This window comes from Rutidosis leptorrhynchoides, chromosome 3 (assembly GCF_046630445.1).
Source record: "Rutidosis leptorrhynchoides isolate AG116_Rl617_1_P2 chromosome 3, CSIRO_AGI_Rlap_v1, whole genome shotgun sequence".
In the NCBI taxonomy this organism is placed as follows: Eukaryota; Viridiplantae; Streptophyta; class Magnoliopsida; order Asterales; family Asteraceae; genus Rutidosis; species Rutidosis leptorrhynchoides.
Window position 1 is genome coordinate 530,068,639 of NC_092335.1, and position 16,548 is coordinate 530,085,186.

The 16,548-nt window shown below is 35.4% G+C and overlaps 1 protein-coding gene across 1 annotated transcript; it reads right to left on the reverse strand.

Moving 5' to 3' along the window:
- Positions 1-9,255: 9,255 nt before the first annotated feature.
- Positions 9,256-10,968, reverse strand: LOC139901922 (uncharacterized). The gene is made up of 5 exons (XM_071884586.1): positions 10,963-10,968; positions 10,402-10,737; positions 10,194-10,304; positions 9,686-10,071; positions 9,256-9,583 (listed from the first exon to the last, which is right to left on the reverse strand). The coding sequence occupies exons 1-5, from the start codon at positions 10,966-10,968 to the stop codon at positions 9,256-9,258; spliced, it is 1,167 nt and encodes a 388-aa protein (XP_071740687.1).
- Between the last annotated feature and the right edge of the window lie 5,580 nt (positions 10,969-16,548).

Sequence of the window (16,548 nt, forward strand, 5' to 3'; positions counted from 1 at the left end):
GTTGTACAAGTTGGTACTGTATGCTAGATCTGTTAGATGATTCCATTCACTTAGCTTCGTGCTAACCCCCCTCACCTCCTCCCTTGCAGGTTTTGGATCTTAGTGCTGGTAAGGACGGGAGTTGGGTTGACGATATGTTTGACAAGACGAACTCTGATGTCTTAACCTTTATAAATATGTAACTAGTTGTTTAACGTAACACGGGTGGTTTGTAATAAATAACTAGCTAATGATTTGTGATAATCATGTTTGTAATTAACTAAGGGTATTTATGTGAATTAAGACTTCCGCTGTGATTTTAAAAATAAAAATAAAAAATAAAATCTAGGGTGTTACACCTAGCTATCACTCGGGATCCGTCGGCCAAACGGAAAGAAATTATCTTCTTATCACACTTAATATTAGCCCTATTAGCTCTTAACCAATTCATACCTATGACTACATCAAAGATAGGTATAGGCATCTACAAACAAGTTAAAGGGAAGGAATGGCCGTCAATTTCGATGGTAATTCCAGACACAGATGATGTGCATGGAACCAATTTACCATCAGCTACTTCTATTCCCAAAGGCTCATCTAACATCCTAATAGGCAACTTCAACTTATCACAGAAGCTTAAGGACATAAAAGATCGATTCGCTCTAGAATCAAATAACACACGAGCTGGCAAGGAATTAACCAAGAACATCCCGGTAATGACGTCATCGGTAGCGGTTGCAGCGTCTACCGTCATCTGAAATGCCCTTGCCTCTGCTGTTGGAGGATTCTTTCTTTTCTGCCCGGCAGTAGAAGCAGAAGATCCCCCAGAAGTAACCGACCTCGCTCCTGACCCTGCCCCAGAACTGGATCTTGATGCAGATGGACAATTTGCTGATCTATACACCTCTTGATGGCAACTCCAACAAATATTAGACTTAAAAGAACAAGCTGTTGATTCATGACCTAACACTCCACATTTTAAACACCTTCTGGTCATTGGAGAACACGGACCGACATGGGTCGACTTGCAAACATTACACCACCCAGACTGACTAGAACCCGATCCACTCATACCAGACTTACTTTTCTGTTTAAACCCACCTGACTTCTTACCACGAAATCCTGATTGCTTACTTGATTGCTGAAAAGACTGACCACCTGATTGACTTTCTAATTTTCCTCCAAAAGATCCACTTTTTGAACTTTCTCTTTTCGCTGCCATTATATCACCTTCAGTAATCTTCGCCATCTCATGAGCCTGTGCCAATGTGGTTGCAAATCTCGTAACTGTTCTATATTCTGGCTTAATCACCCGCATAAAATGCTGAATCTTATCCTTTTCAGTCGGTACCCACTGTTGAACAAACCTTAACTTCGATGTAAAATCTCTGAAAACCTCATCAATCGTCATGTTTTCGGTCATTTTCATACTCAGAAACTCAGTTTTCAATCTTTCCATCTCATACTCAGAACAATACTGCTCACGAACTTTAGCAGCAAATTATTCCCAGGTAATTTGACTGATCTGTTCTTTAGGTAAATATGCAGTGATAGAGTCCCACCATTCCATTGCCTCACCTTTGAGAAGCCTACTAGCAAATAACACCATGGATTCTGGCTCACAAAAACATGCTTCTAACGCCCTCTCCACTTCTCTTAGCCAATTGAGGGTCATCGTAGGGTTTGTGTGTCCGCTGTACTCAGGAGGTTTGCAGTCTATAAACTGTTTATAGGTACACTTCCTTCTTGTTTTAGGGACTTGAAATGGGTACATCATTTGATTAGAAAAAGTCGGGTTAAACGGAAATGGCATTTGATAGTTTTGATAGGTATTTTGTGGAAAATGTGACTGGGAACTACCACTGACTTGATTATATGGGTTTGAAGGAAAAGTTATGTTTAACGCAGTGGTATTAGGGTTCCATTGCGCCCGTTCTTGTTCCAATTCCTTAATTTTCTCCTGAGCTTCTAGTAACCGACTTTGAAGTTCTATTACTTCTTAAGAGGTTTCTTCTTCTGAAGACACATGTCCATCTTCGTCAGGGGCTCTAAAAGTACCAGTTCCAGGGACAGTAGGGCCAGTAGTGGTTGCTTCATTATCTGCCATTACCGCACTACCACAACTCTCACACCAAAGCTTAGTATAAATTATGTTAGTACTAACAACTAACACATAACCTGTCCTAATACTCACTTAACCCATCCCCATCATGTTATGTTTGACATGACTCTTCTAAATTTGGGAACATGACATGTAGATCACAATGCACATGCTGCCAAACTCAGCTCTGATACCAACTTGTGACACCGCTATGTTTTTTTTTTATAATAAATACGTGGCGGAAGCATAATATTAATTAAATACGATATCGACATTTGTACAAACTGATGTCACGTGTCATTAAAACAATTTACATATTAACAGGAAAAGACGTAAATACATTCTGTTTTCAAAAGTACATGGTTCATATTCTAAAAGACCACATCAGAGTTAACCCTGTCAAACATAACTTCATCATGCCCGTCTTCTCCCAAAAAGCACTATCTACAAAAGCTAACAACCTGCAGGGAGGAGATGGAGGGGAATTAGCACGAAGCTAAGTGAGTACGACTAACTACAGGCCATAGCATATATAAGTGTTATACTAATCATGTCACAATAGTCTAACACACAAACATCACCTAAGTGCCATCTACAGAGACTCTGGCGGCTCGGCAAAACCATTAACCACCAGCTGATCGGACTGGGGCTTACCAGAAGTTTCTCCACCACCGTATGTATATACACCACGGTTGTCTAGGCTACCACAGAGGAACCCATCCCGCAGGTTGATCTCTCCTACCGAGGCTACCACACAATAGGGACGCACTGGGCTCCAGCAGACAAGCATCAACTAACATGCAGTCATCACAAGTAGTAACTAACCACAACAATAAGTATATCTAACAAGCATGGCAATCATAATATAACATGCTTCTATATACTATATTCTCTAGTTAGTCCCACTCACCGATTACCAGCAAACGACAAGGTATTCAGCTATCTAATCACTGAACCTTCTCTTTCTCCTTTTCTCCTGAGAAAAACATATCCACAAGTTAGTTTCTGTTCGTTAACATCAAATAACACAATATATAAATTTTTGTATCAAAAACTGTCTGCTAAAAATTTTTTCTTAACACTTATGCACTTTCAAAATTTACATCAAAATATAAACGGGCAGCATAACGGCTAAAAATCAACACTTAGGTAAAATATTCTGCCCTGGACACTCAGTCGGTCGACTGACTCTTACAGTCGGTCGACTGTCGACACAACCGGTCGACTGACTTTCCCAGTCGGTCGATTCATTTGGTATTACATCAATCGGCTGAAGGTAAATCTCAGTCAGTCGGTTCACTCAACAGTCGGTCGGTTGTCTTCATCATTCGGCCGGTTCAACCCTCAGTCGGTCGACTGTCGTCCGACAGTCAGCCGAGTGTGTTCATCTTCATCAGAAACTGAACAAAGGCTACGGACTTCACGATGAAATCCTCAAATCTCGATCTAGAGCTCGTTTTACACACCAAAATCGACCACAACTTATTCACTACTTGTTATAGACTCAAAACCCACAACAATTTGACCATAACAACACTTAAATCACTTGTTTTGACATAAATTTACACTTTTATGAAAACTAACACAAAATCTTAAATTTCTCAAAGATTAGAGCATGGAAGCTTGTGATTCTTACCTTAAAAGAATCAGTGAATCACAAGGAACACAAAGATATGAACAATTTGAGCTCTAGATAAAGATTAAGGATTAGGGTTAGATTGTAGCTGAGGAAGATGAAGAACGGGTGTGTTTGGGAATTTTCTAGAAATGGGAAGAAGAACACAGCCGACTAGTCACTTAATTTAGGTTAATTTCCCACACAGTGCAACACACAGGTATTTATCAGTTATCTGATATCTTTCGTACGTCATTTGGCAACCCAAACGAAGTCCAAATTAAATAAACAAACCTGTTCGGTGACCCTTGTCACAAACTGGTCCTAACCACATCATTAAATAATAATAAATATTAAATAAAAAAAAGCATACGGTAACACAATACTAACTTAAGAGCAAAATAGTAATCTTACAACTAGGCCCGATTGAGGATGTTACAAGTACGCATGTAGCTTTGATGATGTTTATTTCGAACAAGGAAACAGTAGCAGGAATTGCAGTCGTAGGTGATGGTCTAGTGATGATGTTTGAGCTGAACCGAAACAATAATATAAATGGGTTTCGTTGGTGGTTCTTCGACGGTACAAAACAGAAAAGAACAGTAGCAGCTGCAAGTTGCAGGTCTTCGACTGGAGGTAGTGGCCGGTTTAAAATGATAACGGTCGATGGTGGTGATGGAGTTATAAGGTGTTGACGTTTGAGAGTGGTGAAGATGATGGTGATTGTTCTCAGTTTGAAGGTGATGGCAGCGGTGATGGGTTCACGATCAATAACATAAATAGAAGATAGAACCTCAAGGTGGTAGTATTCCAAACGGGTTTTCAATGGTGGTGATCGGAGTTGTCGTGGTAGTGGTGGACGGTAGTCATGGTGGTTGCTATGGTTCACGGAGGAAAAAGAATTAAGATAGAAGGAGGTGGTGGTGATGTTTGTAATGGTTGTGGGGTGGCGGTTGTGGTTGCCGGGGTGATGATGGCGAATGGCGGTTATGATGGTAGAGGGTAGTCCCCGGTGGTTAAAGGTGGTGAAGGTTGATCGAGTAATTGATAGAATGAATTGCCCTCCATATATGAATGTGTATATATATAGAATTTTATTTATAGAAAATCAAACACAGTGTTATAATACTAATCATATACAGTGGCAAAATAGTGGTGTCAGTTTAAATCATTAATGAATGAAATGGAATAAAGCAAACAGTACTCCAATAGGATAGCAGCCTCTTCATTTGTTATTTAGCTACCGACGTTTCTAATACGGATATTATCTTGTGCTCCATTGTTAATCAGTGGCGGATAAAAGTCTTCGAAAAAATTCCAAATTTTTACAGTAATTATCTTTATTTATTCTAATCATTAAAAAAGTCATTAATTGTTTTAAAATTATTAAATAAAATTTAAATCACTGTCTCCGCTGGTAACCAGGTAAAATATAAAAAGTTTTAAAATTTAACAAATAGCTCCCAAGTATACTTCTAATAAGCCTATAATTTATATAACTCATTTTCGGATCACCGTTTATTTTTAAAGTCATATAAGTTTGAATTTAACTTGCTTAATATCGACCGAATGATAAAAGAGTGTCACCGTTGTTTACTAAATAAATTCGAAATCATATATATATATATATATATATATATATATATATATATATATATATATATATATATATATATATATATATATATATATATATATATATATATATATATATATATATATATATTTAATATACTTCAATTATATATATTGATATATTTTAAATAATAATTATTATAATATCATATTTTTTTTTATTTTACAATATAAATTCTAATAATTAAATCATATAATAGTTCAAATTATATTATAAATTATTATTATATATTCATATATTTAAATATATATGTATCTATTTACAAATAGTGGTTCGTGAATCGTCGAGAACAGAATGTCAAATGGATTCATGAAAATAGTTCAAAAATTTTGAGACTTAACATTGCAGACTTTGCTTATCGTGTCGGAAATATTAATTCATATATAGAATTTGGTTCAAAATAAGTCGAAATCTATCGGGTCTTGACACTCTCTACTCCAGGGTAGAGAGATTGCTTCCGTGAGGACCTCCGGCCATAAAAAAATGGTTTTAAATAAATAAACAGAAAAGAAAAATAAGACTCCATGGAAATGGTAAAATCAAATTTCCATGGGTTTTAAACCCTGCCTGGAAATCAATTTGTGCTTTAAGCAGCAGTTAAGTCGCCACTAAATCGACACTTGTTGTTGCCTCAAAAAATAGAGCCAAAAAAACCTTGTGGACAGAAACTCGAAAGGCATGCCGGGTAGAAGTTGTTGCGCAAGCAAAGAGACAACCACCCGTAACAAACCAAAACACCACTCATGAACCTTTACGGTAGACATCCCCGAAGTCACACAACTATAGGAAACCCACCAAGCTCAAGAGCAAAGAGGGTCGTCCTCAGCCATAATAGCCCCAAGATGCACCGAATGATGCGAAGTACCTAATCATACATACATACATACATACATACATACATACATACATACATACATACATACATACATACATACATACATACATACATACATACATACATACATACATACATACATACATACATACATACATACATACATACATACATACATACATACATACATATACATACATACACACATACAAAAACCTATATACATGCCTACCTACATCCGTACACAAGCATACCTACGTATAACCATACATACATACATACATACATACATACAACCATACACACCTACATAAGCATACATACGTACATATTACATATATACATAAATACTTACATACATCCATACATACATACGTACATACATACATACCTACTTAAGCATATATATACATGCAAAAACATACATACCTACATCCGTATATGTTGATACATACCAAGTCATCCATAAACCTATGAACAAAAAACATACATACATGCATACATATATACACGCCTATAAACAAACAAAAACATCCAAACATAAGAAACAAACTAACATACATAAACATTCGTAGATACATCACACATACATCCATACCTACATCACACATACATAGATCACTTAGAAAGAAGATACATAAGCATACGTCTCTCTTTGCATACCTACATACATAAGCAAACCCACAAACATAATCATACTTACATACATTACAAAAACCTACATACATACAAACATCCATAAACATACGTACATACATACAAACAAACAAAAACATGCATGCATACATACCCAAACATACAAAAACTTGCTAATATAATATTACTAAAAATAGTACATAAAGATAATAAAGACGATAGTACTAGTAATACTAATAATAGTATTAGTAACTAATAGTTAATAAAAATAGTAATAGTATTAATATTGATAATACTAATGGTAATAATTAATAATAATAATAATAATATGCTAATAATAGTCAATAGTAGTAGTAATAGTAAAAGGTAATAATAATAAGAGTACTATAATAGTAGAAGTATTAATAGTAATAGTAATAGTAATAGTAATAATAATAATAATAATAATAATAATAATAATAATAATAATAATAATAATAATAATGATAATAACATAATAATAATAATAATAATAATAATAAAAGTAGTAGCAATAATAATAATAATGATAATAATAATAATAATAATGATAATAATAATAATAATAATGATGTTAATGATACAAGTAGTAATAATAATAATAATAATAATAATAATAATAATAATAATAATAATAATAATAATAATAATAATAACATAATAATAATAATAATAAAAGTAGTAGCAATAATAATAATAATGATAATAATAATAATGATAATAATAATAATACTAATAATAATAATAATGGTATAATAATAATAATAATAATAATAATAATAATAATAATAATAATAATAATAATAATAATAATAATAATAATAATAATAATAATAATAATAATAATAATAATAATAATAATAATAATAATAATAATAATAATAATAATAATAATAATAATAATAGAAAGAAACCCTACTCGACTATTCTTATTCTAGCCCTCCATGCATTCCTATCAGAAGTCATGTCCTCGGTCAGAAAAAGCTCCTTCATGTCGAGCCTTAGTCTATCTACCCACCTACGAGTATGTCTACCCTTCTCCTTACGCCGTCGACCGTGAGTGCCTCGACTTTCCTAACCGGCGCAGGTCGTGGTCGCCTCATAACATGCCCAAACCATCGAAGTCGTTCTTCTCTTAGCTTGTCGATAATGCTTACGATTCCAAGGTTTTCCCTAAACACACCATTTGGGATCATATCTAACATGGTTCTACCACACATCCACCTAAGCATCCTCATTTTAGCCACCTCCATCCTTTTCTCTTGGGCCTTCGTCATTGACCAACATTCTGATCTGTACAACATGGCAGGTCTAATTGCCACCTTAAGGAATTTCCCTTTCAATTTGAGCGGTATCTTTTTATCTCACAAGAGCCCTTTCGCTGCCCTCCACTTCAACCAACCTACCTTAATACGATGAGTCACGTCCTCGTCTATATTCCCCGATTTGTGGAGGACCGAGCCTAGATATCTAAACGAATCTTATGGATGCAAGATCTGGTCCCCAATGCTGATATTCACTCTAGCGTTTTGTTCATATTCAACCCTGTCGAAATCACACCTAAGATATTTCGTCTTTTGTCTACTGATCCGTAGACCATTTTGTTCTAAGGCCTCCCTCCATTGTTCTAGTCTTCTATTAAGCTCTTCCTTGGAATCCGCTACAAGCACAATATCATCTGCAAAAATCAGACTCCAAGGGATGTTCTCTTGTATTCCTCGAGACAGCTCGTCAAGAATCAAAGCGAAAAGGACAGGACTCCAAGGGATGTTCTCTTGTATTCCTCCAAGGGATGTTCTCCTATATCGAGAAATACTCTGTGTTTCCCACATGCGTCCGAACGTAGGACTTCGCCCCTTCGTACATATCCATAATTTCTCTAATATATCTACTTGGAATACCTCTACCATTAAGGGTCTTCCAAATCAAATTTCGCGGAACACAATCATAGGCCTTTTCTAAGTCTAAGAAGACCATCTTTAGGCTCTTTTTCTTTTCTCTATACTTCTCCATAACGCTTCTTATAATATGAATTGCCTCCATTGAGGAGCGGCCTGGCATGAAACCAAATTGGTTTTCTGAAACTGTAGTTTCGCGTCGAAGTCTAGTCTCAATCACTCTCTCCCAAAGCTTCATGGTAAGGCTAAGTAATTTTATACCTCTATAATTGCCGCAGATTTGGGCATCCCCTTTATTTTTGAAGATGAGAATAATCTTGCTGTGTCTCCATTCTGTGGGCATTTTATAGCTTCTAAACGTGTTATTGAAAAGACACGTCAACCACCTAACACCATCCTCGCCAAAGAACCGCCACGCCTCTATTAAATATGGTATGGTCCAACAGCCTTGTTTCTACCCATCTTTCGTAGTGCCGCTCTTACTTCTTCCTGGCTGATCCTCCTATAGAAATTGTTGTTCTGGAATTGTCCTATACCCTAGTCCCGGGGATCCTCTTGGCACCCGGGTCCTCCTCCAATGCAAAGATATGAGAAATACCTTTCCCATCTTTTCCTAATTTCGTCTTCGTTCACTATGGTTTGACCGGCTTCATCTTTGATAAACTTGATGTTATCTATATCCCTCCTCCTTCGCTCTCTAGCTTTTGAAATCCTATAGATATCATTAGCTCCTTCTTTAGAATCAAGTTTCTTATACAAATCTTCATACGCTTTATCTTTTGCACATGCAACAGCCTTCTTAGCTTCTCTTTTGGCTTCTTTATATCTCTCTTCTACCCTAGTTCTATCCTTAAGTGTTCCCTCCCTGCAAGTAATGAGCTCCCTAAATGTCAGTTGCTTAAGCGCGACTATGGTTTGAACCTCATCACTAATCCATCATGATTCTCTACTACATTTGTGTCCTCGCGATGTCCCTACTGCCACACCTAAGACTTCCTTGGAAACATCTCTAAAAGTGAATGCCACACTATTCCACATCTGATCCGCATCACCATGAGTAACAAATTCCACTCCTGCCTCTACTCTTTCCAAAACTGAAGCTTTAAAAGTTTCGGCTTTCTCTCCATTCAGATTCTTCCATGGGATCCTAGGTTGGACGGGTCTCGCGCTCCTGGTAACCCGCCTCTGTAAGACCAGGTCCATGACCAATAATCTGTGTTGGGTGGAACAGGTCCAGGTAGTCAGAACTCTACAGTCTCCGCAAGCCCTAAGGTCCCCTTTGCGAATCAGCAAATAGTCAATATGGGTACTATGGCCCCCCTGTGGAAAGTAGCTAGTTGAGCTTTCGTCTTCCTGAAGAAAGAGTTTGCAACAACCAAATCATGGGCAATAGCGAAATCGAGAATAGAGCGTCCTTCTTCATTTCGAACTCCGTACCCAAAGCCACCATGGACACCCGTATATCATTCTGAAACAATTCCTATATGACCATTAAGGTCTCCCCCAATAAGTAATCTATGATCCGCAAGGCAACTCCTCACAACCTCATCTAACGAAACCCAAAAGCGTCTTTTTTTCTTCTTCTCCTAACCCAGCATTGGGTGCGTAAGCGCTAATGACCATGTAAGTCACCTCCTGGATAACTAACCTTACCGACATAATCCTATCACTACACCTACCTACCCCCACGACATAATCCTTATACGGGGGTCCTATAATTATTCCTACCCCGTTTCTAGCTATACTAAAACCCGCATACCACAACTTGTAGTCTTCAATGACAACCGCCTCTTGACCCCTCCATCTGGTCACTTGGACACACAATATGTCCACCTTACTCTTAAGTGGAGTATTAACAAGCTCAAGGGATTTGCTAGTTAAGGACCCTACGTTCCAACTCTCTACTCTAATTTTAATCGGGTTCAATAACATGTTGCCCCTACTAGACCCTCTAGCCCTACCCGCCGCTAAGCTCAAAGGATATGACCTCAAGTGATCATCTCGATGAGAAATGTCTATCTTACACCATAAAATAAACCAAGATAAAAAGAGTATGTGAGTATATATGTATCTATATTAAAAGTCCCTTTATAGATATAAATAATAAACAATAAATATATATTAATATTATAAGAATAAAATTCCAAAAGCAAATAATTAATAAAAATATCTTAATATTATACTTATATTATACATATATACAATTGAGCAAATTCGGGTTACTATTCATGAATAGTAACTCACTCCCATGCTTAGAGTAGTTGTATGTTTCGCTTAAATCGTTGTACCCACAAGCAGTCTTTACTATCAAATGTCAAACACCCCAAACTCCAAGGGTTAAAGTGAAAATAAATAAAAAAAAACTTTAAAAAAATCACTCAAATCTTCAACGGACCACATCTTCTCGCTCGCCACGCGTTATATATTTCCGAAACCACGGTTCAACTCGAAATAATTTTACAAACACAACGCAACTACCTATACAAAAAAATGAAAGCTTTTCAAAAAACGCTAAATATCTCGGGCTACTATATTTTAGGGTGTCTTATTAAATTGTGTTAATATATTCCGGATGTTACAGTCATGTTGGACAACTTTCGCTAACTACAAGTGCAGGAAAGACATTCCAAGATCAAAAAGAGCATGTGATTATGCAATGTATGCAAACTCATGTAATAACCTTTTGTATGTAACAAACAGCAACTTTTTGCGATAACCTGTGACTTTTCTAAATTCTTAAGTTTACCGCAGCATCACGCGGTGGACCAATTACTTGTTAAATATAAAATATCCTGAAGTTAGTTAATAGTAGGATAGATGTAGTAGGAAGATATTATATTAATACTAATACCAAATATAAGAAATCTAAAGCTAATTAGCTAACATATAAATTATACGGAGTAATATATAGGAATCACGAGCAGCAGAAACAGTAGGTAACGCAAAAGGAAAGGAAGAAGTAACCGGCCAAAAAAGTTGAAATCCGGTAGTAGCCCACGGTAATCGACGGGACCAAGTGTAGCCGGTGGAAACAAAAGTTGTTGATTCCTATGAGAAAACGTCCCTAGGCCAGATATGTCGACGGTGGTACGTCACTCGTCTATAATTGACCAGAAAAACTAGTTTATTCGCCGAATAAACACCCTCCTTCGGCGGTAGCTACAGGTGGCGCGTGGGCGCTCCGACACGGGCAAGACTAGTCCGCTTTGGTTCGTTAGGTTATTTCGAGTAAGATGGGAGTGGTGGTGTCTTTTAATTCTCTAGTATGAGCTAGTTATTAACAGGCAAAAATCAAAGGAGCTTTAATGAAAGTTTACGTTGGGAGAGAGAGACAACTGTTTGTATCACAAAAGTAATAATAATAATAATAATAATAATAATAATAATAATAATAATAACACAAAATTGCTTCGTTGGTCCCTCATGTTTGTATCAAATAGCATGGATAACCTTTATCTATTTTTTTAGCGTCGTTAACCTTTAACTTTCGAACTTTGGCATGAATCCCGAAATAGCAAACAATGAATTAAATTTAATGAAAATTCAAAAAACTAAGACAATTGCATAAGGGATTACAAACCTTACTCGCAGATGAATAAAACCGACGGTATGGATTCTTGGATGTCCATGATGACGAATTACCGCCTTCCGACCACACCAACAATCAACCAGTTTCAAAAACCAAATTGCTTGAAATCAAATTTTGTGCAAGTTGAAATTACGGTTCTTATTTGAGAGCGTCAGATGGGAACGTAAAGAATTTTGGGGGTTCTTGAGGGATATAAATAAAACACTGTAATTCTGAACGGACGATATTGGCCTCACATGCCTAGCACGTGAGGGAGCTTAACGATTGAAAAGTAACAGAGTTACACGACAGGGTAATGCATGTCAAAATTCGAAAGTTGAAGGTCAACGACGCTAAAAAAATAGATAAAGGTTATGCGTGCAGTTTGATACAAACATGATGGACCAACGATGCAATGTTGTCTAATAATAATAATAATAATAATAATGATAATAATAATAATAATAATATCAATAATAATAATAATAATATAATCATTAATAATTTAATTATTAATAATTAATAATTGATATTGATAATTAATTTAATTTAATAATTAATAATAATAAAGAAGTAAAATCGTGACATTGCAACAATGCACCTGCTACCGCGTTATTCTTGTGTATCTAGTGGAGATGATGAATCATGAATGTAATATACATGTATATTTAAACAATTCACTTCATTGTTCTTATGTTTTTGAACAAGCAGAGTATCTAGGTACGTACTTATGAATTTTGGCAAACAACAATTTAAGTGGAAACTAGAAACAAAAATGAGTTGAATAGCGTTTATTTGATAAACATTCATGGAACGTTGTAACCAGTTATATTTCAACTGTATAATCAAACCTATATAAACTATAATTCAAACCTGAATAATGTTGGTACATGGATGGCATCATCATCATGTTCATTATGTATGACACATAATCTTACTCTTAGATACACTTGTTGATTGGTGTGGTCCGTCTTGTATTATTCGGTTGTTCTCATTCCTTGTATTTTCGTGTAATATTCGGTTTTTTTGGTTAGTTTGTTTGCAAGATTTTTTTCGGGATGTTTGGGAAGCTCGCTTATGAATACTTTTTGTTTAGTTGTGCTTTTTGGGTGACAATTTTTCCGTTTCCCCTGTCCTTTTGTATTCCTGTTTGAAGACGTTTTCCTTTGAAAAACGACCCCAATTCTATATGAGTACTCGTTTTTTCGCCAAAAATAAAAAATGATAGCCTAACTATTTATGTATGTTTCAAATAACTCTCCACTTATAAAAAAATAACCAATATATACAGTTACCTAGTTTCAAATAACTCATGTTTTATAGTTTATATTGTTAGCAAAAACAACAAAATGAAAGAATAAAACAGTACCCAATTACCTAGTTACTATACAATAAGGAGCAATCCGATTGAAACCAAACAATATTGCAACAACCTACAAACAAATATAGTTGGAACATAAAATTCTTATACCCACTTTGCCCAAAAAATGTTTCAAAAAGTTAGATAAAAATCCTTGTAAAATTCCTCTTTAACAAACAAATTCTATAACATAGAATATTTTTCTGGATTTAAGCAACATAGGTGACAATGAAGCTCAGATATATATATATATATATATATATATATATATATATATATATATATATATATATATATATATATATATATATATATATATATATATATATATATATATATATATATATATATATATATATAAACCCAACTAGAAGTGAAACCTGTTTTGAATGTTACACTAGAAGAACACGACTTGATACAATTGTCTAATCCTATGGAAGCAGTCCTGATGAAACTTAAAGATGTTGGGACCAAGGGGAGTATTCAAACAGCGCTTAAAGAAGAAGGATTTGAGGTCGTTGCTAGCCAATATGTCGGTGGTTTATGGCTTTAGTGTTTTCCTGACCGTCGATGCTTGCATGGCTTTTAAGATCAATGATCTTTTTAAGTCGTTGTATTCGTATATTAAACCTCTATCTAAGAACTTCGTTCTAGATGAGAGGTTGACTTGGTTACAGACATCAGGCATGCCATTGTGCGCGTTGAAAGCACGTGCTTTCAAAAAGTGACTAATATGTTCGGAAGATTTGTTTTTTCGACAATAGCAAAGAAGGACCAATGAGTCTTGGCAGGGTATGTATTGCCACTAGGGAGAAGAAATTTATCTCCCAACAGGTGGAAGTGGGAATTAATGGCGTCAAGTTTGAGGTGTTTGCACATGAGGTTGGTTCATGGAAATCTAAATTGGAAGATGGCGAAGAGGATGAATCGGAATCCGATGATAACTCATCTTTTCCACCAGAACTTGATCTACAGGATCCGGTAAACTCTAAAATGGATGCTAAATATACCGATAATTATGTTGGCATACAGTCTGAAAAGGAGGAGGATAAGGTGAATTCAAAAGATATTGAGGAAAAGGTCCATGTTGAGGTGGAAGATAAGTCCAGCCCCCTTCAATCCAAATACTTGGATGAATGTTTTAAAATGTTCATAAAGGATTTTGATGAAGTATCGATAGGGTGTGAGGCTGCGGGTTTTGATAAACAAAAGCTCAAGGGTATTATGGAAAGATGATTGATGAATTTGGAGTTCTTGTTGATACATATTTTGTATGGTCATCGCTGGGCGAAAAGTTTAAACCTGAGGGACCAGCAACGTCGAAAACAAAACCTCATGGACCAACAGCACCAAAGAAATACTTCAGTGACCAGCAGCGCAACAGAAATATTTCAGGGACCAGCTGTGCAACAGATAAACTTCAGGGTCCTGCAGCGCAATAGATGAACTTCAGGGACCAGTAGCGTAAATTTTTAGTAAGATTTTAGAATTTTCGTATTCAGTTCCTCAACTTTCGGAAAGTTTCATTTTCAGCTCCTGAACTTTCAAAGTTTTACACTACTGGTCCTCAACTTTCATAAATTTTTTATCCAAGGTCCTTAATGTTTATTAATCATTTTTTCCACACGAAACCTTTCTGAATCCTTTCTAGTATTTTATTAACTGAAGTATTGATGTATAAAGTTTAGTGGGCACTCCTCTTGTCCGTTAGACTTATTTAGTAAGTGAGTACGGAAATACTTGTTTTTGAGAAGTATTATGGGGTAGTCGGGACTCGGGAGCATACGACTATTTATGGGCCAACAACGTTTATTATTCCGCACTTCTCAAGATTCCGCTCTGTGGAGAGAATCTTTTGTTGATATTCCGCTTTATAGAGGGAATGTGTTTGTTCCAGTTCCTCTTTGTGGAGGAAACTGAGGTTGATGTTTCGCGATCATTCGATACCAATTTGAATTTCATTGGTGAGTTTGAAGGTAATAAAGACTTTGATGGAGAAGATTATACAGTTTATGATTCTGGGAGAGTCGGTTTGTTTGAAGATTTTATCAGAGATCTCAATAGGGATCTCAGCTCAGTCTTAGGGGGAATCTTGTTGCATTGGTACTATGGGTAACACGTACGAGTGAAGTTTGATGAAAAGACAGTATGATAATTAGCATTTCGACTTTAATGCTAGCAATCATTGATGTTCAAAGTTTGGGTTTTCACGTATTCTGGAAGACTTTTAATGAAGCTTGCAATTTATAAGATTATGATATTACTGCATAGATTGACTGAAGATTGCAAAAAGTGTTTACAATAATTCGCCAACAACGTTCAAGGGGGAATTTGTTGATGCATATTTTGTATGGTCAATGCTGGGCAAATAAAGTTTATTATTACAGTGTACACCTTGTTTATGTACACGCGTGAAACTGGTCAGTTACGGGAGCGAGCATATGTAACTGTTGGTGTGACGACCCGGAAAATTTCGACTAATTTTAAATCAAACTCTCGATACGATTTAATATTTTTGTCACGATAAGAAAAGTCTGTTAGGTTGAGTCTCAAAATTTTTGAACTGTTTATATGGATTCAGTTAACCTTTGACTATTCCGACGATTCACGAACGAATATTTGTAAATAGATGTGTGTATATATATAAATAATAATTTGAAATATAATTTGAAATATTATATTATTTAGTTATTAGAATTAATTTTGTAAAATAAGATAACATAAGATATAATAAATTTTATTATTAAAATGAATCTATATATAGATATAAAAGTTTATTGAATATATTTATTAATTAATTGTAATGCTCGGTTGACATTTCGTTGTTGTTCATATAGATCAAATACATATTTATAAAGATTTAAAATAAAAGTTGAACTATAAATCGACTATGAAGATTATA

Bases quoted from the DNA above. Each gene is read 5' to 3' on its own strand.
- LOC139901922 (XM_071884586.1), bottom strand. The intron at 10,305-10,401 runs GTAGGTAGGTGT...ATGCTGGGTTAG, and splicing joins ATAAGGATTATGTCGTGGGG to GAGAAGAAGAAAAAAAGACG. The intron at 9,584-9,685 runs GCGAGGACACAA...CATTACTTGCAG, and splicing joins GGTGTGGCAGTAGGGACATC to GGAGGGAACACTTAAGGATA.